A 26,248-nucleotide genomic window follows, 5' to 3' on the forward strand; every position below is an offset into this window, starting at 1 on the left:
ATAATTTCTAGTTCTTTTTTTATGTGTGTTTTTTAAAAAATTTCTGAGAGAGAGAGAGACAGCGGGAGCAGGAGAGTGTCAGAGAGAGAGGGAGACACAGAATGTGAAGCAGGCTCTGGGCTCAGAGCCCAACTCGGAACTCGAACCCACGAACCGTGAGATCATGACATGAGCCAAAGTCAGACACTTAACCGACCTAGCCAACCGCGCGCTCCAAGAATTTTTAGTTCTTTAGGAAATTTAAAATAATACTAGACCTGGCGGATCAGACGTTACACAGAGTCATTTATTTCATGTACCTTTTAAAAAAATTTATATGTTTCTAATATTTCAGACTGGATTCCCAACATATTAAACGCCCCTTTCGAATAACGTACTTCCAGGGCCGAACACGTGAATTACTCCTTCAGCAGCATAGTGAAAGTCACGGTCACATGAAAGAAGACCAGAAACTATGCACTTGGGAATGTGGGTATGTTCTGGATCATGTTCTGGCTCCTTTGTCATTGGACGACCTTAACCCCCTCACTGAGGCCTTCAAAACTCGCTTTCCTGTTCTGTGCGGCAGGGATGACCTTTGTGATCGCTTAGGAGCGGGGCGTGTGGGCAGCAAGTCCGCACCGTGCGGTCGCCGAGCGAGTGGGCCTGGGAGGTAGGGGTTTCGCCGCGCAGGCGGGGCGGGAGGGGCGGCGCTTCCCGGGAGTCGCAGCAGCCGGGAGTCGGAGTCGGGGCCGAGGCCGGGCTCCCTCGTCCGCTCGCCGGAGCCATGGAGCAGAGCCGCGCGGCCGCCCGCCTGCGCACCCTGCTGGGACACCTCGGGAGACCCTCCGCCAGGGCCGCAGTATCCTTTGGGCTGCAAGGGCTGCGGTCTCCAGGGCTCTTCCCCTTCCTCCGCGCCCGCGTCCCCGTCACGGTCACAGCCCTTCCGGGCGCCGGGGCCGAGGGGGCCTCCGCTCGGCTGGAGCCTGGCCGCGCCGGCCTCGGTGGCTGCTGGGGGCCGCTCCGCCATTCCGGGGCCTCCCGGGGCCTCGCGTTTCCCTGCTGTGCGGGAAGGGAGGCTGGAGGTCCTTACTGAGGGGCCTGCTCTCAGTTGCTTCGGCATTTTCTGCACTTGGCCGCTCGTGACCCGGCCGCCCGGAGCCCGGGAAACGCGAAGCCGGGTGGCCCCGCACACGGGAGAGCGCAGAGGGGCCAGCAGTCAAGCCCGGCGCGCGGGAGGGCGGCAGGCGGCAGGGCCCTCTGGCCGGACACCCGGCCTCCGCAGGTGGGGCCTCCGCGCCTCCCTCNGCCGGGGCTGGTTCCAGGACGATGTCACTCTGTGACACGCAAATCCAACTGCTTTATAATTTTAAATTTTTTAATGTTTATGCATGCACAAGTGGAGAAGGGGCAGAGAGAGAGGAAGACACAGAATCCCAGGCAGGCTCCTGGCTCCGAGCTGTCTGCACAGGGCCTAACACAGGGCTCGAGCTTGTGAACTGCAGGATCATGACCTGAGCGGAAGTTGGAGGCTCAACCGACTGAGCCACCCAGGCGCCCCCTCCAACTGCTTTAGAGAATTGTTTCTCCTGCTCAGATTCAGTGTCCTCATGCAGGGGGTAACTTTTGGAAGCGTGTGGAAAAAACACTGCCTGGGATTTTTCCTTACCGGACGTGGTTAGGCCCCCCAGTGGGCCGCCCTGTCCAATACAACTTTCCGTGTTGGTGGGAATGATCGTGTATACCAGCACTGTCCAGTATAGTTAGTAGCTGCTAGACACATGTGCCCCGTTGGGCGCTTGAAATATGGCTAATGCAGGTTTCATTTTATTCTCTTCCATTTAAATAGACATGGCGGCCCCTGGGTGGCTCAGTCGGTTAAGTGCTGGGCTCTTGATTTTAGCTCAGGTCATGATCTCATGGTTTATGAGTTGGGGCCCCACATTAGGCTCTGAGCTGGAAGTGCAGAGCCTGCTTGGGATGGTCTCTCTCTTTCTCTCTCTCTCTGCCTCTCCCCTGCTCTCTTTCAAAAATAAAGGTAAAAAAATTTAATTTTATTTGCCTTAATTCACATACTAGATAGCTCACTTCACCTCAGGGGCTGTTTCTTCAACCAGTTTCCATCCTCCACAATTCCAGTAAGTAGAGCTAATTCTCATTTTTAACCATAAAATGTATATAAAGCTTTTTCTAGTGCTAACTAAGATATAAAATACAATATATCATGTTGCCTGGTGAAAATTCATTATACAAATCCTCTGTTGCTAGGACCTGTTCTAATTAGAACTGTGGAAAATTGTGAAGACCTGGACTTTAATTTTTATATATACTTTAAAATTTGGAAAAGAGAAAAAATATATCAGAAATGTATAATCTGATTTTTTCCCTTCAAATTCAGGCATGGTATACTTCATATAGGTTAGCTTGTAGTCTGGTCATATTGCTCTATTAGCTAGTGTCTTTGGTTTATCTTAAATTACCTTAGTAGGGGAAGACATTGATCTCCATAGAAGATCCTCAGAGAGCCACAATTCTGATCTACAAAAATGGACTGGGTGATTTGGGTTTGTGCATATGCTGTACACTTATTTGGATTTTGTCACTTTGACTTTCTCTGAGAATGTATGATCTAGACAATATAAAATATAAAATCTATTGAACCTGTTTCCCATCTGAAAAACCATACATATTCATTACAGAACAAAAATTTTTAAATCACAGGGGCGCCTGGGTGGCTTAGTCGGTTAAGTGTCCAACTTTCGCTTGGGTCATGATCTCGCGGTTCGTGGGTTCGAGCCCCGCGTCGGGCTCTGTGCTGACTGCCAGCTCAGAGCCTGGAGCCTGTTTCGGTCTGTGACTCCCTCTCTCTCTGACCCTCCCCTGCTCACGCTGTCTCTCTCTCTCCTAGAAATAAATAAAACATTTAAAAAAATTTTTTTTAAATCACAGAAACAAAAGGAATTAAGAAAAAACCATCCACAAATCCATTATGTAGAGGCAATCACTTTTTTTTTTTGTATTTCTTTGCATTTTTTACAGGTAGTAAAAAATTTGGTTTTACACAAGTCTAACCATATTTTATTGTAATAAGCATCCCTATTATATGCTCTTCATTTTTTAAAAGAACTTTTAATGTTTATTTATATTTGAGAGAGAGAGAGAGAGAGAGAGAGAGAGAGACAGTGTGCGAGCAGGGGAGGAGCAGAATGAGATACAGAGACAGAATCTGAAGCAGGCTCCAGGCTCTGAGCTGCCAGGATAGAGCCCTGTGTGGGGCTCAAACTCACGAACCGTGAGATCATGACCTGGACCGAAGCTGGACGTTTCACTGACTGAGCCAGCCAGGCGTCCCCCTCTTCATTTTTAATGCCTGAATCATATCTCATTAAGTGGATATAATTAATTAATTTTTCTCCTATTTTTTGGTACAGTATTTCATGCTTTGGATTTAAACCTTTTTAAAAAATACTCAGATTAGAGGCACCTGGCTGGCTCAGTTGGAAGAGGATATGACTCTTGATCTCCGGGTCATGAGTTTGAGCCCCACAACAGGTATAGACATGACTAAAAAAAAAAAAAAAAGAAAAAGAAAAAAAATCCTTAAAAAAAAGCCCAAAGACATGTTTTAAAAACTGTTTAGATTATTTTCTTAGAGTAAATAAAAAATAGAAATGCCAGTTGGAAAAGTATGAACATCTCTCAGGTTCTTGACACATATTGTTGGGTTGGGATTTTAAGTTGGACTTATTTGAGATTTTTTTTTCTCCCTAAGGTATACTCAGGATAATGATGTTCTAAGCCTAGAACAGAGAAAATTTTATGAAGAAAACGGGTTTCTCGTCATTAAAAATTTGGTATCTGATGCTGATATTACACGCTTTAGGTACAGTAACTCTTTGTTCTTTTACAGAAAGATGTTATATGTATACAAGGAGAACCTGAATAAGATTAGCGTGTGCATGTTCAGATCATTCTCGGTGATTGGTTCTCAAGGAAGTGGTTAGGACCATGAACTCTGGAGCCAGACTGGTTGGCTTTAATCTTGGCCCTACTACTTACTGTCGTATGTCCTGGGCCAACTTACTTTCCATGCCTCTGTTTTCACATCTGTAAAATGGGTATGGTAATAGTATTTCTGCCCTAGTGGTGTTGTGAGGACTGAATAAGGCAAAATACACAGAGAGTACTTCAAAAGGGGCCTGGCCCATGGGAAGTGTGAGAGAAGTGTTTGCCATTATTACCTAGATGTTGCCAAATCAGATTTTTCCCCACTGTTCTGTTAGGCTAAGATATATTTGAGTTCCAGCACTGGATTCTGGTCTCACAGTGGGAGGCAAGGGCTTTTGAGTTGGCCTTTTTCTCCGCCTCCACCCGTCCTCAGAACTACTCACCCTGGACTGGAGGTCAACCTGGCGCACAGAAACCACCCCCTCCATCTTTGAGAAGCTTCCCACAGAATGGGCCAGGCAGGTGCTTGGAGCCTGCAGTGATGATGTCTTCTGCCAATTTAATCTTCCAGGAACCAGTTTGAAAGAATCTGCAAAGGGGAACTGAAAGTCGAAGGGATGATGATAATGAAAGATGTAACCACTGAAAAATCAAAGTTTACTTGGAGTGAAAACTTGATTACAAAGGTCCAGGATTTCCAAGGGGATGAGGAGCTCTTCAGATACTGCACGCTCCCTGAGGTTCGAGACCTTCCTGCATTTTCTTTTTCTTTCAGTTAACAGCCCACCTGCATGCTTGCCTCCGGAGTTGCTGCTTTTTAAATTTTTTTATATGATGTGTTTTTTATTATTTATTTATTTATTTATTTAGAGAGAGAGAGAGAGAGAGAGAGAGAGGGAACAAGGAGACAGAATCCGAAGCAGGCTCCAGGCTCTGAGCCATCATCACAGATCCTGACGCGGGGCTCGAACCCATGGGCCCTGAGATCATCACCTGAGCCGAAGTCGGACGCTTAACCGACTGAGCCACCCAGGCGCCCCTGGAATGGGCAGACATTTGGCAGTACCTGCAGCCAGGTTGGGGGGGGTGTGCTCCTGGCTTCTGATGGGCAGAGGCCAGGGATCCTATAAAATAGTCTCCTTGCCCCCAAAATAATGATCTACCCAGCCCCCAAAGTCAGCAGTGCCTGCTCTGGAGTCTGGTAATTATCACTGGTCGAGAAGGGCAGGACCTCTGTGTTAGAGACACCCTCTCCCCATCTCAATATGGGCCTATCAGCCGGAGTGACAGCCCGGAGGCTATTCACTATACATCCATTGATTTTGTGCTTTTTGTTCTGTGAATCTGGTCCATAAAGGTTTAAGTTTATGTTTAGATTTAAACTTTTTTTTTTTTAATTATTACTCAGGGCACCTGGGTGGCTCAGTCGGTTGAACGTCTGACTTTGGCTCAGGTCATGATCTCACGGCTCGTGAGTTCAAGGCCTGCATTGGGCTCGCTGCTGTCAGTGCAGAGCCCGCCTCGGATCTTCTGGCCTCCTCTTTCTGCCCCTCCCCACTTGCATGCTCTCAAAAATAAAGAAAAACCAAAAAATTATTACTCTTTAACTAATATTGATGAAGATAGCACGTAGTACAGACAGGCACAAAATGAAAAACAAAGGCTCCCACTCCCTGACCCCGCTTACTGCTGAGCTTTTTGCTATATTCATCAGGAATTCTTTCATGGGTATGAAGTGCGTCTGCACATCTTCCCTTTTATAACATGGGAACGTTCTGGTTGTCTCCGTGTCTTTTTCCACTTCTAGTAGATCTTAGACATCTTTCTATATCACTTATCTACTAATCTATATCATGCTTTGCTTTGTTTATTTTTAAAGTTGTAATTATTTAAGTAATCTCTACCCCCAACGTGGGGCTAACGCTCACCACCCAAGAGATCTACAGACTGAACCAGGAAGGTGCCATGAGCTATATCATACTTTTAAACTACTGCCTGGAATCCTGTTACATAAAGGTACCATAGCTTATGAATCATTTATTTAGAATGCTTTCAAAAGACACTTTTTTTTAATTTTTTTTTTAATGTTTTATTTATTTCTAGGAGAGAGAGAGACAGCGCGAGCAGGGGAGGGGCAGAGAGAGAGGGAGACACAGAATCTGAAGCAGGCTCCAGGCTCTGAGCCGGCAGTCAGCACAGAGCCCGACGCGGGGCTTGAACCCACGAACTGCGAGATCATGACCTAAGCGAAAGTCGGACGGTTAACCGACTAAGCCACCCAGGCGCCCCTCAAAGGACACTTTGTATAATACTTGTTAGAGATTATAAGCCCAAGTGGTGTTAGAAAATTTGCCTCATGGGGATGCCTGGCTGGCTCAGTTGGTAAAGGGTCTGACTCAGATTTCAGCTCATGATCTCATGGTTTGCAGGTTTGAGCCCCACTTTGAGCTCAGTGCTGACAGCGCAGAACCTGGTTGAGATTCTTTCTCTGCCCTTCCCTTGCTCACACACACACTCTCTCTCTCAAAATAAACACACATTAAATTTTTTAAAAAATCTTTAAAAAAAAGAAAATTTGCCTCATGAGAAAAGACTGTACAGGTAAGCCACCTACAATGTCCAGGCCCTTTGGGTTGGAGACTAGATGGGGCGTGGCCCCTCTGAACCATCCATTCTTCTCAATGTCAAGTCCTGCTCTGGAAAGAGAAGTTGTGAGCTGGGATCAAGGAGGAAAAACTTGAAATTAGTGGCAACTTGTGGTAGTTTGAGCACGACCAGGACTTCCAGGTTTCCACCTCTCTAAAGTGTGAAGCAGGCACCTGCTGCTTCATGCAGTGAGTTTTGGGAGGTAGGCATGATTTTAGTAGTTAGGTGTGCATTGGAGAAAATAATGAGCACATCAAACCTACAACTTCAAGAATATTATTAAATTAAAAAAATTTTTGTTTTATTTTTGAGAGAGAGAGCACAAGCAGGGGAGGGGCAGAGAGAGAGGGGGACAGAGGATCCAAAGGGCTCTGCACTGACAGCAGAGAAGTCAAACGCTAAGCCAAAGTCAGATGCTTAACCAACTGAGCCACCCAGGTGCCCCAAGAATACGATAAATCAAGGGGCACCTGGGTGGTTCAGTCAGCTGAGTGTCCAACTCTGGATTTTGGCTCAGGTCATGGTTTCACGTATGTGGGATCAAGCCCTTCGTTGGGCCTACTTGGGGTTCTCTCTCTCTCTCCCTTCCTTCACTTGTGCACTCTCTCTCTCAAAAATAAATAAACAATAAGAAAAGAATATTATTAATCAGGATAAGACATGAGTTAATTTAGAAAATTACTGGCTAACTATATTGAACAGTTCTATAAACTATGACAGAAATGGTGACATGGCTCTTGAGTCTGAGGTTTAGAAAATACTGGTCTGGGGTACCTGGCTGGCTTAGTCAGTAGAGCGTGTGACTCTTGAAACTGGGGTCATGAGTTTGAGCCCCACGCTGGGAGATGACTTAAAAAAGAAAATACAGGTCTAAGGGAATACCAAAGGGGCACCTGCATGGCGTAGTCGGTTGGGCGTCTGACTTCAGCTCAGGTCATGATCTCACAGCTCATGAGTTAGAGCCCCCCATAGGCCTCTGTGCTGACAGCTCAGAGCCTGGAGCCTGCTTCGGATTCTGTCTCCCTCTCTCTCTGCCCTTCCCCGGCTCACACCCTGTCTTCTTCTCCTTCAAAAATAAATACTAAAAAAAAAAAATTTCAGGGAATACCAAAGAGTGACATGCTTTATAAAACAAATATGGGGCCTGACTCCTAGGATTTGAGCATTTCATGCTCAGACTGCCAGTATCCGTTATACAGAAGATCAAATAGTGAGAAAGTGCTAGAGAATGCTTCAGTTTTTGGAGTCTGGACAAATTGGAGAGTGAAGACCATCTTTTTCATTTGCACGGCCACCTAGGCCAGTTTCTGAGCCCCAGGCTTAAACGTGTGGGGCGTTCACTTTAAAGGATGATTCATTCATGGGGGCACTACTTTTCGGGGTTGTTGTGAGGTCTGATGGGGGAAGCATAAAGTCCCTGGCAGCTCGGAGGCACACAGGGCCTCTTGTGCTGTGTGCCCCTCCCCACATGGGTTAGATGCAGGAGGCCGCGACCCCAGGCCTAATCCCGCCGTCGTGTCACGTGTTCTCATAAACTGCGTCATGGGCTCATGTGCCCGTGTCATTATTTGTTCACCTCCTCCCACCAGAATACAGACAAGGACAAGGGCAGGGACCTGCTCATCTCGTTCCCCGCTATGCCCCCATTTCTTGTCACTCTGTCTGGTTCCTAGCCCTCAGTAAGGAGCGGTGGAGTAGGCGGTGCTCTGATTGTGAAGGGTCCCCAGTTCCTGTCCTTCCCTTCCTTCCTCTGGGCTGTGCCTGCGGCTGCATATGTGTTGGGACCTCTCATGGTCCCCCTTTTTTTTTTCTTTAAAGTAGACTCTCGGCCCAACGTGGGGCTTGAACTCATGACCTTGAGATCAAGAGTTGCACGGGCTACAGCCTGAGCCAGCCAGGCGCCCCGTATGGTCCCTTCCTGTGAATAGTCTCCGTGACGGGAAGAGGGAGCTGCCTCGTCATCGGGCAACTACGGACGCTTCAGTTGAAAGACGGGGACTCCTGTCCTTCCTCCCAGCTGACATCTCAGAGAAACTCCCATCTTTCTTGCAGAAAAAGTGGTTAAGTTTCCAACTGGCTCAAAAAAAGCCTGTTTAATTCAGACGGTTGCAGATTTCCAGTTGCTCATGTTTTGTTTGCAGTGTTGTGAAATCCCAAATAATTGTTTGCACTGTTGGCATCTTGGTTCTTCTCTAGATCATTAGACTTTGTGTCACCCACCTGTGCATTTGGTATCTCATGGGACTTTGTTCCCCCTTTTCTCTTAGATTCTGAAATATGTGGAGTGTTTCACTGGACCCAATATTATGGCCATGCATACAATGCTGATAAATAAACCTCCAGATTCTGGTAAGGGGCTCTTATCTGTTGAGAAGAAAGAAAAAAGTTTCAAGCATTCTAACTATAGCTGTGCATATAACTGCTAAACTTTGATAAGTGAATATATATGTATTTTTATTTAAGTCTTAAGATAGCTTACATCTGGGGGTGCCTGGGTGGCTCAGTCAGTTAAACATCTGACATCGGCCTAGGTCACGATCTCATGGTTCGTGAGTTTGAGCCCTGCAACAGGCTCTCTGCTGTCAGCACATCACCTGCTTTGGATCTTCTGTCTCTCTTTCTCTGCCCCTCCCCTTCCCTCTCTCTCTTTCTCTCAAAAATAAGTAAACATTAAAAATTTTTTTTTTTAATTTTAGAAAGAAAAAGAGCACGTGGGGGAGAGAGGCAGAGTAGGGGAGAGAGAGAGTCTCAAGCAGATTCCACACCTGCTTGACCCTGGCATCCCATGGCCCTGGGATCATGATCTGAGCCAAGATCAAGAGTCAGATGCTCAACTACCTGAGCCACCCAGCCGTCCCTAAAATGTAGCTTCTAAGATCTCACTCTGAGAGAAACTGATTTGGAAGCTAGAACCCCGGAGTCTGCACTTTTTACGCTATCCCCAGAGTCTAATGCAGATGGCCATGCTGAGAAATTCTGCTATACCAGCAGTAATCAATTGGCCCTTCCAGATTCTTGTTTGGTTTTGTTCAGGCAAAGAAGAATAATTCTGAGATGCAAGTATCTTTTAACAGTAGGTTCCGTTGCAGGCAAAAAGACAAGCCGTCATCCTTTGCACCAAGATCTACACTATTTCCCCTTCAGACCTAGTAATAAGATTGTTGCTGCGTGGACGGCCATGGAGCCGGTGACCCAGGACAATGGCTGCCTGTCTGTGCTCCCAGGCACACACAAAGGCTGCCTGAGGCCACACGTTTATCCCCAGTGGGAGGTATGTCTGCCTAGAGAATACATCTTCATTGGAAAATTTATTGTTTTGATTTCCTATCGGTATACATAAAGAGCTTTAACGATGAGACAGAATATCCTTTCTTAGCAAAACATTGTTTTAAGATTTGGAATTAGGATCAGTTAGTCTACAAATACTGACTTGGGTTCTCTTCTGCATTCCAGGGGGGGGTTAACATAATGTACTATGGGATCCAGGACTATGATGAAAACAGCCCCCGAGTTCACCTTGTGATGGAGAAGGGAGACACTGTTTTCTTTCATCCTTTGCTCATACATGGATCTGGTCTGAATAAAACTCAAGGATACCGGAAGGTATGCAACAACATGCCTGTACTTTCCAAGATGAATAGATTAGAAACAAAAATGTCAAGATATGTTAAAATTTATGAGATTTGTGACCTTTACCTAAACTGGCCTTTTGTCTGGTTTATTTACCATGAAATCTATTTGCTACCTCATGCCTTTTTGCTCATATCAGTAAGAAGCCAAGTGACTTTAGGATTCCAATCCCTCTGGTACTGAATTACGAACATTCACAGTATTGCTTCAGGGAAAGAGCTTACTTAGTAGCCCCGTAGCCTGTACTTTTGGAGGCAAAAATAATGGCTGACGTACTAAAATAATAAAATTTGGAATGTATACAGTTCATAATAACTATATAAGAGGAAAAGTTATAATAGCATTGTTATTGGGAAAAATATGTCCGATTCTAAACCAAGTTTCTGAACTGACTTCCCAAAAGTCAAATTTAGCAGGCAGCCATATTTTTCATTCCTTAGCCCCAGAATGTGTTAAACCTAATGATTCCATTGCTTACATTAAAATCTGAGCAACATTTCTCATATTCCCAGATTTCTTGCTTCTTGAAAATTCAGCAGATCTGACAGTACAGTGGATTCACATTTCCCCCATGATAACATAGGTCTCGATACTAAATATTGGGGGCTTCTTTGGGGCTGAGTGAGGTCTTTCAGTTTGTCACACCAACCCCTATTGTCTCCCTGAGGTCATGGTCATCTTCTATTCATTCATATTTGTGCCAGGGCCAAGATGAGGGTGTGAGGCAAGAAGACACTCTCCTCTGGGGCAAAATTTAAGGATGAGGGGAAGGTTCTAAGAAAAAAAACCCCTCAACAATCAAGTTAAATGATATTTAATGTAGTATTTAAAAAAATCAAAGTTACTGCAAAAATATCCATGGTGAAGACAATGCCAAAATTTTAAATAGAGACTAGATCAGGGGCAGCTGGCTGGCTCAGTCAATGGAGCATGTAACTCTTGTTTTTGGGGTTGTGAGTTAGAGCCTCATGTTGGGTGTAGAGAATAGAAATTACTTAGAAAAAGAAAATCTTTATTTTATTATTATTTTATTTATTATTTTTGTTTTTATTTTAAAAAATTTTTAATGTTTATTTTTGACAAGGAGACACATACACAGAGTGCAAGCAGGGAAGGAGCAGAGAGAGAGGGAGACACAGAATCTGAAGCAGGCTCCTCGCTGTCAGTGCAGAGCCTGACATGGGGCTTGATCCCATGAACTCTGAGTTCATGACCTGAGCCAAGATCAGGAGTTGCATGCTTAACCAGCTGAGCCACCCAGGTGCTCCTGTTTATAACTTTTTCAAGAATGGGGAGAACCAAGTAACCTTCATCTTACCTTCAGAAGGAAACAAGATGGGTACCATATGTGAATGCTATTGGATTTCACATGTCCTTTTGATCTGAAAGGGGAGGGTGTGTGTATTATTTCCCTTTGCAAGGTATTTTTCTTTCATGATCTGTAGCCATTAAAATAAAAACCCATCACAGACTCAGCTGAGTAACTTGTGAGACCAAGTAACTTTGGAACACATTCCTTTTGAGGACCTGAGGACATCTGCTCTTTAGAAAAATCACATGCTAATACATTAAAGTCCCCTTAGCATGTCATTGTGTTCCCTGCCCATTTTGAGAACAATTATCACAGGTAGCTACAACCTCTTGTAGGAGACCCTGGGTGGTTCAGTTGGTTAAGCCAACTTCAGCTCAGGGCACCATCTCATGCATGGTTTGTGAGGCGGAGCCCCACTTCGGGCTCTCTGCTGTCAGCATAGAGCCCCCTTCAGATCCTCTGACCGCCCCCCTCTCTGCCCCACCCCAGCTCATTTTCTCTCTCTCCCTCTCGAAATAAACTTTTAAAAAGTTTTTAAAAATTAATAAATAAAGATAAAACATAAAAACCTCTTGTAATTTCTCAATCAGCCTTTAACTATACTTGGGGAAAAAACTACTGAACACTGAAGAGATTAATACAGGATATAGCTTTCAATCTAGAAATCAGACTTCCCTTCAGAAGTCTTCTTTTTTTTTTTTAAGTTTTTTTTTAATGTTTTATTTATTTCTAGGAGAGAGAGAGAGAGAGACAGCGTGAGCAGGGGAGGGTCAGAGAGAGAGGGAGTCACAGACTGAAACAGGCTCCAGGCTCTGAGCTGGCAGTCGGCACAGAGCCCGACGCGGGGCTCGAACCCACGAACCGTGAGATCATGACCCAAGCGAAAGTCGGACGCTTAACCGACTAAGCCACCCAGGCGCCCCAGAAGTCTCCTTCTTTAGTTGCTGGTGTTCGTGGAATGTTTTTTCTTCCCCAATATTAATCATCTCACTTGGCACAGACAATTTCCTGCCATTTCGCCAGTGCCGACTGCCACTACATTGATGTGAAAGGCACCAGTCAAGAAGGCTTTGAGAAGGATCTCAAAGGCATAATGCAGAAACAATTCGAAATTCCAGAAGACACCAGCCTGCAGGTACGTTTGTATGAGATGACAGGTAAGATCTTTTTTATTTTTCCCTTTTCTTCAGATGCTTAATAATTCTCATACCTGATTTCCTTTGGAAGTAGTGCTTTGTTTAGAGTGCCTTGCTGAGATCTGCTAACAAGGACAGTGGAATTTCAGTTTGTTTTTGCTTCCCATTGGGGGGGAACCGAGCACTGCGTGCTTCTTTATGTCCTTTGGTAGGCAGGCTGTCCTGTTCCAGAACTGACAGGCAGGAAAGGCAACATAAAACAGAAGTGGAGGAGAGGAAGTGACGGACAAAGGTGACCTTCTGAATGCACGTAAGGAAAAGTGAAAGGTTTGGAGGGAGTATCTACACTTAATGTAATTCTTACTGGATTTACATTATTGAAGTCTTATTGGACTCCCAGAAAGCAGTTCTCAAGCAGGTTTCTGTTTGGGTCAGTTAGCATCTGGAGTGTCATGAGAGGCACAGCTTGGGTGGAACAGACATCAAAAATCATTGATGCTTATCGATAGGGGGTATGAGACCACATTTCATATGCTCTCTGAATGAGTACACATCACTTGTAAATTACTCGTTTTTAACTAGTGGACATTCAATGCTGATGATCATCACTGGACAAATTATAGTGAAGGCAAACAAATAAACATGTTTGGGGCACCTGGGTGGCTCAGTCAATTAAGCATTTGACTTCAGCTCAGGTCATGATCTTACAGTTTGTGGGTTTGAGCCTCATGTCGGGCTCTGTGCTGACAGCTCAGAGCCTGGAGCCTGTTTCTAATTCTGTGTCTCTCTATCTCTCTGCCCTCCCCAGCTTGTGCTCTGTCTCTGTCTCTCTCTCAAAAATAAATAAACATTAAAAAAAATAAACATGTTTGCTTTCTAGACAAAGTACATTTTAGCCTCTGAACCAAGAGGCTGATCCTATTTTTAAATGTGCATTAATTGTAAATGCATGCATCTCCCATGGGGGTGACATGGCCCCAAACAGCCTGAGTGTGATGATGACTCTGGGCCTTCCAGGCCTGTGAAGGGCACTGGACACCAACGCTAAGTGACCAGCCGTGGCTCTGGGAGTCCCATCTTCTGAAACTCCTCAGTTTAAGAATCTTACTTCTCCCTTGGCCCTTGACAAGGCACTAATTTCACGTTTGGAGACCGCAGAAAGTCTTGTCCTTCTCCCCTCTGTCCAGTGCTTAAAAAGCTTTAAAAGGCATCATATTTTGTCCAGTGAGGCTTCTGTGCTTCACTCGGAGCTTTATTTTATTTTTTAAACATTAGCAAGTAGCAGTTAAAAAATGTTTTTTATTTAAAACCTTTTAAAAATAATTTTTAATAATTTTTTTAAAAAGATTACTTATTTTGAGAGAGAGAAAGAGAGAGAGACTGCAAGCGAGGGAGGTGCAGAGAGAGGGGGAGATTCTGAAGCAGGCTCCGCACTGTGAGCCCACAGCCCATGTGGGGCTGGGACTCATGAAACTGTGAGGTCATGACCAGGGCCGAAATCAAGAACTGGAGGGTTAACCGACTGCGCCCTATTTATATATTTATTTTTGAGAGATAGAGCAAGCAAGCAGGAAGGGGCAAAGAGAAGGGGACAGAGGATCCTAGCAGGCTCCAGGCTGACAGCAATGAGTCTGATGTGGGGTCTGAACCCACAAACCATGAGATCATGACCTAAGCCAAAGTCAGATGCTCAACCAACTGAGCCATCCAGGCACCCCTGACTCCATGCTCATTTTTTTTTAATTTTTTTTTTTTAATGTTTTATTTATTTCTAGGAGAGAGAGAGAGACAGCGTGAGCAGGGGAGGGTCAGAGAGAGAGGGAGTCACAGATTGAAACAGGCTCCAGGCTCTGAGCCGGCAGTCAGCACAGAGCCCGACGCGGGGCTCGAACCCACGAACCGCGAGATCATGACCTAAGTGAAAGTCGGACGCTTAACCGACTAAGCCACCCAGGCGTCCCTTCGTGCTCATTTTAAAAAATGTTTAATAAATGTTTATTTTTGAGAGAGAGAGACAGGGCGCAAGCAGGGGAGGGGCAGAGAGATTGGGAGACACAGATCTGAAGCCAGCTCCAGGCTCTGAGCTGTTGGCACAGAGCCCAACACGGGGCTCAAACTCATGAACCACCAGATCATGACCTGAGCCGAAGTCGGATGCTCAACCAACTGAGCCACCCAGGTGCCCTTGGCTCTATACTGTTAATGAGAAACTTAAAAGTCCAAGAGGTCGGCCTAACTGACCTGAAAACAGAGCTGGATTTTGGAGTCAGGTGAAATTCCACAATCATTCTTCCCATCATACCTTGCAGTTTGCTCAAAAATAAGCAATAAGAAAGATGGAATTGTTTTATTAAGAACAATGAATAAAACAAATAAACCTGTAACTCATGACATTATTTTCACTTAGAAGCAGATCACTCTAAACGGGGCAGCACAATGGGGCGTGTTGGGCATTGTGACCAAACACCATGCTCAGCCAGTCCACGATCCCTATAGACAAGAGGAGCACGAAATAACACAGGCTAACCGTTTGGGGACTCTGTTCTCTCAGTTTCTTCAACACTGTTTTAGATGTTGGCAAGTAAATTATTTGGAGTCTTAGAATGTGTTTATTTACTAACTGATAAGACTACTGTCGAGGTTTTTTCTCTTTCTTTCTTTTTTTTAATTTTTAATGTTTTCTTTCTGAGACAGCGGGGCAGCATGAACAGGGGAGGGTCAGAAAAAGAGGGAGACACAGAATCCAAAATAGGCTCCAGGCTCCGAGCTAGCTGTCAGGACAGAGTCTGACGCGGGGCCTGAACCCACGAACTGTGAGATCATGACCTGAGCTGAAGTAGGACGCTTAACCGACTGAGCCACCCATTTGCCCCTGTCGAGGTTTTTTTTCTATGACACCATTTGTACATGCTAGAAATCTACTTTGTCTTGTGCTGAACAAACAGATTCTCAGGGTTCCATTAACTGATTGGGTTTGGCTTTATTTACAGGATATATTTAGATTCAGAGCACGGCTCGTGAAAGGAGAGAGGACCAACCTTTGAAATAGCCCTTTGAGAGAAAAGCACAATTAATCAAGGTGCCTAAGGAGAATGTTTTACTAATAAACTGTTGTAATCTTTTCCATCATTTGTTAACAAAATCACAATGCACACATCAGCTACTTTGGGGCATATGATTAATTCTGCACACAGTGGTGTTGCTTTGATGGATGAATGAATAGTAACAATGACATACTACTGTTTTAAGGAAAACTAACTTAGGGTTGCAACTAATAAAGGTGATTGATGTCTAGTTTAAATGTATTAAATCAGTTTCTTTCATTTATTTAGCTCTTTGATCAATCAGAATGAAATGCTTTGAAGCTCAGGGTATGCTGGTTTTGCATACCTCTTCTGGAAAACCCACTGCCACCAATTTCATGTCATGAGAGACTTAGCAAATTGAAAACAATGTCTAACACAGGCACATTTAATGAAGGGCAGCGTGGAGTGAAAATAAGGGTGGACGCTCGTGCCTGGACACCAGATTCCTTCCATGACTTCTCCAACCCAACAAGCCTCCTTAAAACAAAAACTAGGCTGGGGATGCCTGGGGGGCTCAAGTCTCTTGAGCATCGGACTCTTGGTGTTGGCCCAGGTCATGAGTCAAACCCTACATCAGCCTCCTTGCTGATGGTATAAAGCCTGCTTGTGACTCGCTCTCCCTCCCTCTCTGCCCCTTCGGCGTGCACTCTCTCTGTCTCCCTCAAAATAAACTTTAAAAACAAAAACAAAAACAAAACTAGGCTGGATCTTTCTAAGTTCTTTTCTCTATTCCTAAAGAATGAAGACAGAGGTAACTTCATCTGCTATGTATTTTTTTGAGTAAGGCAGCTGAAACACACAAATTTAAACACAAATTTTCTTAAACCTAGTTCCACTGTTTTTGTCAGTTGTTTTGTGAAGACACGTGGTGTAAACTCAGGTCCAGCTGGAAAATGGAGAAGGCAAAACTATCGCTGACAGGGTTTAAGGAAACTGGATCACAGAATACTTGGACATAAAATGTACATAAGAAATATCCGTGTAAATAGCACGTATGGAGCACTGTTCCACAAAACACTTTTCAAACTCATTTCACATTTAAAATAAATCTGAAAGAATAAACTTCAGTAGAAAAACCAGACAACACAATTTGTTATTTTCTTATGCATTTTTTTAATTTATTTTTTTTTTTAAAAAGGTTTTTTTATTTATATTAGAGAGAGACAGCGTGAGCAGGGGAGGGTCAGAGAGAGAGGGAGATACAGAATCAGAAACAGGCTCCAGGCTCTGAGCTGGCTGTCCGCACAGCGCCCGACGCGGGGCTCGAACCCACAAACCGTGAGATCATGACCTGAGCCGAAGTCGGACACTTAACTGACTGAGCCACCCAGGCGCCCCTCTTATGCATTTTTAAAAGTTTATTTATTTCGAGACAGAGAAAGAACATGAGTAGGGGAGGGGCAGAGAGAGAGAGAGAGGGAGAGAGAGAGAATCCCAAGCAGGCTCTATGCTGTCAGCACAGAGCCCAACGTGGGGCTCACGAACCACTGAGATCATGACCTGAGCCGAAGTCGGATGCTTAACTGACTGAGCCATCCAGGCGCCCCTCTGAGCGCATACTTCTAAGGATAACTGAATGTTAACTATGACTTCACAAGGACTCAGTCAAGAGCCCATTTTGAAGACAGTTAAATTTAAGCTAGAGGATTAGAGATGTGAAAAAAAAAATGAGCTGGTGTTAAGAAGGGGGTGATGGTAAGTTGAAAAGCTGTTTTCTGTGTTTATTGCTTAAGCAGGACGATGCTGATACAGCAGGGAAGATTTTGGGTTGACTCGAAGGAGGAACACCTTGCAAATGAAACACGGAAGCAGTAATTCTGGTGTCCCCCCTCCCTGAAGACAGACGGTCCTCTCGGGTGCTTTGGAGGAGGGGGCGATTCACAGGTAGAGGTAGGGCTTTGGGATTCTGGCTCTCCCACTTCCTAGCAAGTTAACCTCCCTGAGCCTGTCTCTCCTCATCGCTAAAGTAGCCACAATTAGGGACACCTGGGTGGCTCAGTCGGTTAAGCGTCCGACTTTGGCTCAGGTCATGATCTCACAATTTGTGAATTCGAGCCCCACGTCGGGCTCTGCGCTGACAGCTAGCTCAGAGCCTGGAGCCTGCTTCAGATTCTGTCTCCCTCTTTCTCTGACCCTCCCCTGCTCATGCTGTCTCTCTCTCTCAGAAATAAATTTTAAAAAAAAATTAAAAAGAAAAGTAGCCACAATTATGACTGTCTTCTAGGGTGATAGTAGGGGTTACACAGTAGATATACTACCCAGGGCACTGCTGCACAGCTCAGATCCCTTTTGGGAATAAAAAATATGTATCCCAATGTTGGAAGTGCTGTCTGCAGATGTCCTTCAGCTGTCAGCCCTCTCAGCCCCCAGGATGGGCCTTGGCCGCAGAACTGCCTCGGCCGAGGTCATGTCCCTTCCTTATGTCCATTGCCTGGTACAGTGTTGGCGGTATGAAGGCTGAGACTTAGCCCAACTTAAGGCAGCTCTAAAGGGTCATCCCATTTCAGAGAGGCTCTCACTGTGCCTATTTCTTTGCACTCTGCCAGCATTCGATGGTCTAAATCCTTTTAATTTTTCATGACCTAATAAAAGAGCAATATCTAAAAGATGATTAGAATTTGCATTTATTTGATAATAATGAGATTGAGGATTTTTCTTATCTTTAGAGGCTTTCTGTGACTGGCCTACTAAATGCTGGTCTCTTCTTAGTCCTACACATTCCTTCAATAAAGACTGTAGAAAAGATTTCAAATAGCCATACATGGCTTGAATGTCTTGAGAGATTAAGCTTACTTTTCCTTCTCATTCATTGCATGCCTGACCCTCATGTTGTAATTCTCAGCCTCCGGGATTTTAATAGAAATAGAAGGTGATATCAAGTCCTAAACCCACTGAGGGGTGCTGATATGTGTCCTGGAAGGTAGGAGAGAAAGAAGGTGGGGACAAAGGTTTGTGCAGGGGTGATGTTTGAAATACGTAGCAAGGGCATGATTAATTAGGCATTGTGCAGACAGGAATGTGGCACTTCTTGACACTTTGTGAAGTTCCTGAGCAGTGGGTACCTCATCAGGCTCACTGGAAGCACCCCAGGAAAGTGGCCAGACTCCAGAAGTCTCCTAAGGAAAGGCTGGTCCCATTGGCAGGTTGGGGCCTGGGTTATTCAGGCTGGCTCAGTCCATGTTCACTATTTCCAGAGCAGCATACCCCCCTGCTCTCCCTCCCTGGTAGCTAACTCAGGGTAATTCTCAGGCACCTTCACACAGGTAGGTGAGTACTGGACACATCATCCAGAGAAAAAGATCAATAAGGCAACAATGGCCATAACTGACACATTAGGCCAGATTAACTTACATACAAAACATTCCACCCCAAAGCAGCAGGGAACATGGAACATTCTCTAAGTTAGAGCACATGTTAGGACACAAAACAAGTCTAAATTCAAGAACATTAAAATCATATCAAGTTTCTTTTCCAACCCACGATGGTATGAAACTAAAAGTTAATTACAAAAAGAAAACAGGAAAACCCACAAAAATGTGGACATTAAACAACACGCTACTGAACAACCAATGGGTCATCAAAAAATCAAAGGAAAAATGAAAAAATACCTAGAGACAAATGAAAACAGAAATACAACATACCAAAATTTGTAAGAGGCAGCAAAAGTGATTCTACGAGGGAAGATCACAGAAATATAGGCCTACTTCAAAACAAGAAATATCTCGAATAAGCAATATCACTTTACATTCAAAGGAACTATAAGAAGAAAAAGCCCAAAATTAGTAGAAGGAACGAAACAATAAAGATCAGAGCAGAAATAAAGGAAATACAGATTAAAATGACAATAGAAAATATCAATGAAACTAAGAGCTGATCCTTTGAAAAGTCTAGGTAGACTAACCAAGAATAAAAGAGAGAAAGCTTAAATAAACAAAATCAGGGGCACCTGGTGGCTCAGTCAGTTAAGCGTCTGACTTCGGCTTAGGTCATGATCTCACAGTTTGTGGGTTGGAGCCCCGCATCAGGCTCTGTGCTGACAGCTCAGAGCCTGGAGCCTGCTTCAGATTCTGTATCTCCCTCTCTCTCTGCCCCTCCCCTCACACGCTGTCTCTCTCTCTCTCAGAAAGAAATAAAACATTTTTAAAAAATAAGCAAAATCAGACATGAAAAAGTAAAAGTTATAACCAATACCACAGAAAGACAAAGGATCATAAAAGACCACCACAACCAATTATACACCAACAAGCCAGACATCCTGGAAGGAATGCATAGGTTCCTAGAAAACATATAATCTTTCTAGATGGAATCATGAAGAAATTGAAAAGCTGAATAGAGCTATTACTAGTAAGGAGTTTGAAGCAGTAAACAAAAGTCTCTCAACAAACAAAAGTCCAGGACCAGATGGCTTCACTGGCAAATTCTACTAAATATTCAAAAAAGATGTAATACCTGTCCTTCTCAAAGTCTGCCAACAAGTTGAAGAGGAGGGGCGCCTGGTATGCTCAGTCAATTGAGAGCCTGAATCTGGATTTCAGCTCAGGTCATGATCCCAGGGTCATGGGATCGAGCCCCATGTTGGGCTCCATGTTGAGGATGCAGCCACTGAAGATTCTCTCTCCCTCTGGCCATTTCCCCTACTTGTGCTCGCTCTCTCTCTCTTAAAAAAAAAGTTGAAGAGGAGGGATATCTTCCAAACACATTTTATAGCATTACCCTGATACCAAAACCAGACAAAGACAAAGGCAGCAGCAAAGAAAAAAAAAAAGGAAATTACAAGCTAATATCCTTCATGAACATAGAGTTGAAAATCCTCAACAAAATATTAGTGAATCGAATTCAACAATACATTAGAAGGCACATATGCCACAATCAAGTGGGATTTATCCCAGGGTCTAACAAGAATGGTTTAATATTGGCAAATCAATAAATGTGATACATAACATTAACAAAATGAAAGAGTAAAATCATATGGTCATGTCAATAGATGCAGAAAAATCATTTGACAAAATTCAACATCGATTTGTGGTAAAAACTCTCAACAAAGTGGGTATAAAGGGAACAAACCTCAACACCATAAAGGCCATATATGACATCAAACTCAATCATGAAAAAGCTGAAAGCTTTTGCTTTAAAAACAGGAACAAGATAAGAATGCTCACTCTTGCCACTTTAATCAGCATAATACTAGAAGTCCTAGCCATAGCAATCAGGCAAGAAAAAGAAATAAAAGGCAGTTAAGTTGGAATCAAAGAAGTAAATTGCCAATATTTCCAAATGACATGATACCCAGACAAAGAAAACCCTAAAGAATCCACCAAAAAACTATTAGGACTAATAAATAAATTCAGTAAAGTTGCAGGATATAAAATCAATATACAGAAATCTGTGGCATTTCCATACACAAATAATGAAACATCTGAAAGAGAAATTAAGAAAACAATCCCACTTGGTGCCTGGGTGGCTCAGTTGATTAAGTGCCTGACTCTTGATTTCAGCTCAGGTCATGATCTCATGGTTTGTGAGTTCAAGCCCCACAACAGGCTCTGTACTGACAGTGTGAAGCCTGCTGCGATTCTGTCTTCCTCTCTCTCCCGCCTGCCCCTGCTTGTTATGTCTGAAAAGAAATAAAAATAAACTTTAAAAAAAGAAAGAAAACAATCCCATTTATAATTGCATCAAAAAGAATAAAAAGAATAAATACCTCTTTTAACCAAAGAAGTGAAAACTGAACACTATAATCTATAAAACACTGATGAAAGAAATTGAACATTTAAATAAATGGAAAGATAATTTGTGCTCATGGATTGGAAGAATTAATATTATTAAAATGTCCACCCTGGGGGCGCCTCGGTGGCTCAGTTGTTTGAGCGTTCAACTTCAGCTCAGGTCAGGATCTTGCAGTTCGTGGGTTCGAGCCCTACATCGGTCTCTGTGCTGACAGCTAGCTCAGAGCCTGGAGGATGTCTTCGGACTCTGTGTCTCCCCTCTCTGACCCTCCCCTGCTCATGCTGTCTCTATCTCTCTCTCAAAAATAAATAAAAACTATTAAAAATAAAATAAAATAAAATATCCACACTACCCAAAGCAATCTACCAGATTCAGTGCACTACTTATCAAAATTCAAATGGCATATTTCACAGACTAGAAGAAATAATTCAAAATTTGTATGGAATCACAAACGATCCCAAATAGCCAAGCAATCTTAAGGATGAAGAACAAAGCTGGAGGTATCACTCTCCCTAATTTAAACTATAATGCAAAACTATACAAATCAAAACAGTATGGTATTGGTACAAACATAACACACAGATGAAAGGAAAAGATTGGGATCCCAGAAAGAAAAACACGTACATGGATAATTAATCTATGCAAAGGAGCCAAAACCATACAATGGGGAAAAGACAGTCTCTTGAACAAATGGTGCTGGGAAAACTGGACAGCGACATGCAAAAAAATAAAACTGGGCCACTTTCTTACACACAAGAGTTAACTCAAAATGGATTCAAGACTTAAATGTAAGACCTGAAACTATAAAATTCCTAGCAGAAAACAAACGTGGTAAACTCCTTGACATGAGCCTTAGTGAGTTCTTTGTGAGTCTGACTCCAAAGGCAAGGAAAACAAAAGGAAAAATAAACAAGTTGGACTACGTCAAACTACAAAGCTTCTGCTTGGGGCACCTGGGTAGCTCAGTTGGTTAAGCATCTGACTTCAGCTCAGGTCATGATCTCAGAGTTTATGGGTTCGCGCCCTGTGTCGGGTGCTGTGCTGACAGCTCAGAGCCTGGAGCCTGCTTTGGATTCTGTGTGTGTGTGTCTATCTCTGCCCCTCCTCCACTCACACTCTGTCTCCCTCTTTCAAAAATAAACATTAAAAAATTAAAATAAAACAAAAAAAATTAAAGTCTTCTGCTTAGTAAAGGAAAGCATCGGCAACATGAAAAGGCAACTTGCAAATGGGAGAAGATATTTGCAAAGCATATTATCTGATAAAGGGTTAATGTCCAAAATATACAATGAATTCAGATAACAACAAAAAAACACTGATTGAAACGTGCATAGAGGATCTGAACAGACATTTCTCCAAAAAAGAGACATGGCCAAAAGGCACTTGAAAAGATGCACAACATCAGTAATTATTAAGGAAATGCAAATCAGAACCACAATTGAGGTATCACCTAACACCTGTTAGAATGGCTTATAAAAAAGACAAGAAATAACAAGCGTTGGTGAGGACAGGGAAAAGGGAACCCTCATGCACTGCTGGTGCGATTGTAAAGTAGTGCAGCCACTATGGAAAACACTATGGAGGCTCCTCAAAACACTTAAGAACAAAACTGTCATACGACCCACCTATTCCACTTCTGGATATTTATCCAAAGATCACAAAAACATTGATTCAAAAAGATATCCAGCTTTATGTTCTCTACAGCATTATCTACAATAGCCAAGATATGGAAACAACCTAAGTGTTCATCAATAGATGAACAGATAAAGAAGATGTGATTTATTATGGAATATTACTCAACCCTAAAAAGGAAGTCTTACCATTTGTGACTACATGGAACTTGAGAGTATTCTCTTAAGTAAAATAAGTCAGGTAGAAAAAGACAAATACCATATTTCACTCATATGTGGAATCTAAAAAAAAAAAATTAAATTCTAAGACAGAGAAAAGACTAGTGGGTACCAGAAGAGGAGGAGGGTGGGGAGTAGGCAAAATGGTGTGAAGAAGGCCAACTGTATGGTGATGGATGGTAACGTGATCTGTAATAGTGATTGCACTGTAGTGTATACAGAGATCGAATTAAGTAGCTATACCCCTGACTCTTACAAACATACATGTGTGTACTGGGTGTAATGTGTATGTGTGTGTGTGTGTAGGTGTGTGTGTATACACAAATGAACAAAAAGAAACTGTGAGTGACCCTGAAACTGGACCCTCAGGAATATAACCCTTCCCTTGGTTGGTTTGGGGATTTCTGCTCTAGTTTGGGAGTCAGTGATCCTTTTCTTCCAAGAGCCAGACAGTAAATATTTTTTGATTTGCAGGCTGTGCTGTCTCTGTTGCAACTACTCAGCCCTGCTGTTGCATCAGGAAGGCAGCCAGAGGCAACACGCAAATGGACAGGCGGGCTATGATCCAGTGAAACTCTATTTACAAAAACAAGCACTCTGCCATGTTTGACCATGGAGCTCTTATTTGCCTGCCCTGTGCTGGATGAACACACACATTTACTAACGCAATCGAGTCTTTGCACCTTGGCCAACAGCACCTGGCACAGCAGAAGTGGTGCTTGAGCACACCTCGCTGTTTTTTTGAGACAAGCAGGGAAGGTGCAAAGCTGGCCCTGCCAACTGTAAAGTTTTTTTGCCCTTCATGTGGCCAGTTGTGAATCTAGATTAACTTCGGGACACCATGTGAAGACTCTGTGGTGCAACCTGTAGCGCAGAAATCGGTTGCTGTGAGATGGGGTGGGAGACACTGATCTACAGTTTGCAAGGAGTCCACTTATATATATGCGTTAGTATCCGTCAGACATCTTGGCTGCAAACCACGGAACCAGACAGCGGACCATTAGTGGGCTCTCCAGGGCTCAGGGAAATGCCATGTGCAGCAGAAAACGGCATAGCCCAAAGGAACAGGCTGCAGTAGCGGTTATGGTGATGGATGTGCCCCCCGCACCCCCGTCCCTGGGCCCCTGCTCTGGAATCAAAGCCCTGGGGACAGGTTCTGGGGACAGAGGTGGAAACAGATAGAATTTGGGCCTTTCTGGTTCTGTGCTTTGGGATGTTACCACTGACATACACTAAGACCACACACACATCAAGGTGGGGTGGGACAGCCTCGAAGCAAGATCAGGTTGCAAAAAGAAAGCAAGACAGACCCAGTGTCATCATCTGCTACGACACCCTTCCAGCTTGCGCCCACACATCTGCATTTCATAGCTTGCCTGCATGGGAAAGGTAAAACCCATTCTGAACTCCATGAAGGGAAGGGCTGTGTCCTGACTGACTCTCTCAGGACTGTGTCTTGGCCCTCACGTGACACAGGCTCATCGCCCCTCATCCAGGAAGTATGCTGGGGCCCTCAGCAGCTCTGGCCTGGGGCAATGCTTCTTGGGCAGCCTTGGTGACCCATTCCAGGGTCACTGTCAGTACTTCTGGAGGCCACACCCTCAATTTCTAAATAAAAGAATATCAAAGAACAGAATGAAAAAACAGAAGAGAAAATCAGAGAGCACCATTTTAAATGTGCATGTTGTAGAGGGCGCCCTGGTGGCTGTCGGTTAAGCATCAACTTTGGTTCAGTTCATGATCTCACTGTTCAAGAGTTCAAGCCTGCTTTGGATGCTCTGTGCCTCTCTCTCTGCCCCTCCCCTGCTCAGGCACTCCCGCTCTCCTATCTCTAAAAAATAAACATAAAAAAAGATAAATGTGCGTGTGTAACTTGGGTCATGATGCAAAAAGGATTTCCTACTCCTGACTGTGGTCACCGAGTGTGGACCTTGGTAGCCTGTCCATGACCCCTACACTGTATTAGTGTGCGGCTGCCATCACAGGTACCCCAGGCGAGCGGCTTCATCACACAGCCTCCTAGTTCTGGAGGCTGGAAGGCTGAGGTCAAGGTACAGGTAGGGCTGTGTGTTCTGAGGCCTCTCTCCTTGGCCTGTAGCTGGCCGTCTTCTCCCTGGGTCTTCGTGTACCTTCACGAACTCTTCCTTCTGTGTGTCTGTGTCCTGATGTCATCTGATAAGGACACCGTCACACTGGATTAGGCCCATCTCAATGATCTTATTTAACCCTAACTGCCTCGTTAGTGATCCTATCTCCAAATACAGTCACATGTGGAGCTACTGGGGATTAGGAAGTCCGGGAAACACATCAGCTCCTAACACACACCTTGGACCTTCTAGGCAGACAATGAAGCTTCCACTTTATTTCTGTTCTCTTTGGTAGCCTGCTTCCAAACACTGATACTTTTCATACATGTCTTTATTTTTCCAGCATCCAGATTTTTTTTTAAATGTTTTATTTATTTTTGAGAGAGAGACAGAGACAGAGCACAAGCAGGGGAGGGAGAGAGAGAGAGAGGGAGACACAGACTATGAAGCAGGCTCCAGGCTCTGAGCTGTCAGCACAGAGCCTGATATGGGGCTCGAACCCACTAACTGTGAGATTATGACCTGAGCTGAAGTCGGACACTTAACTGACTGAGCCACCCAAGCACCCCTGGATTCTTTTATTTCTTGGTAGAATTGGTATTTCTTGGTATCGTTTATGCCTCTTTCAGGTTAGAGAAAGCCAATGTTTGTTAGTGGCCTGAGACAATTTGAGAAATTATGGCAAGGATGGTTTGGAGATACTTCTAGGGGAAAGACAAAGTTGGGGTCAAGAGGATAGAAACACCTTTTGTTGGGGTGCCTGGGTGGCTTAGTCGGTTAAGCGTCCGACTTTTGCTTAGGTCATGATCTCGCGGTTCGTGGGTTCGAGCCCCGCGTCGGGCTCTGT

The 26,248-nt window shown here is 44.1% G+C and overlaps 1 protein-coding gene across 2 annotated transcripts; it reads left to right on the forward strand.

Moving 5' to 3' along the window:
* Window positions 1–465: 465 nt before the first annotated feature.
* PHYH (phytanoyl-CoA 2-hydroxylase) lies at window positions 466–18,333 on the forward strand. 2 transcript variants are annotated; one of them, XM_077758488.1, is made up of 10 exons: window positions 466–841; window positions 2,059–2,117; window positions 3,752–3,862; window positions 4,499–4,667; window positions 8,841–8,922; window positions 9,663–9,844; window positions 10,027–10,176; window positions 12,516–12,650; window positions 15,642–15,730; window positions 17,474–18,333. In XM_077758488.1, the coding sequence occupies exons 1-9, from the start codon at window positions 767–769 to the stop codon at window positions 15,693–15,695; spliced, it is 1,017 nt and encodes a 338-aa protein (XP_077614614.1). In that variant the 5' UTR covers window positions 466–766; the 3' UTR covers window positions 15,696–15,730; window positions 17,474–18,333. The 2 variants fall into 2 exon arrangements, with proteins under 2 accessions (XP_077614614.1, XP_077614615.1); XM_077758489.1 differs by lacking the exon at window positions 17,474–18,333 and adding an exon at window positions 15,984–16,434.
* The last annotated feature ends 7,915 nt before the right edge of the window (window positions 18,334–26,248 follow it).

Source organism: Crocuta crocuta, unplaced genomic scaffold (assembly GCF_008692635.1).
Source record: "Crocuta crocuta isolate KB4526 unplaced genomic scaffold, BGI_CrCroc_1.0 scaffold32, whole genome shotgun sequence".
NCBI classification, from domain to species: domain Eukaryota; kingdom Metazoa; phylum Chordata; class Mammalia; order Carnivora; family Hyaenidae; genus Crocuta; species Crocuta crocuta.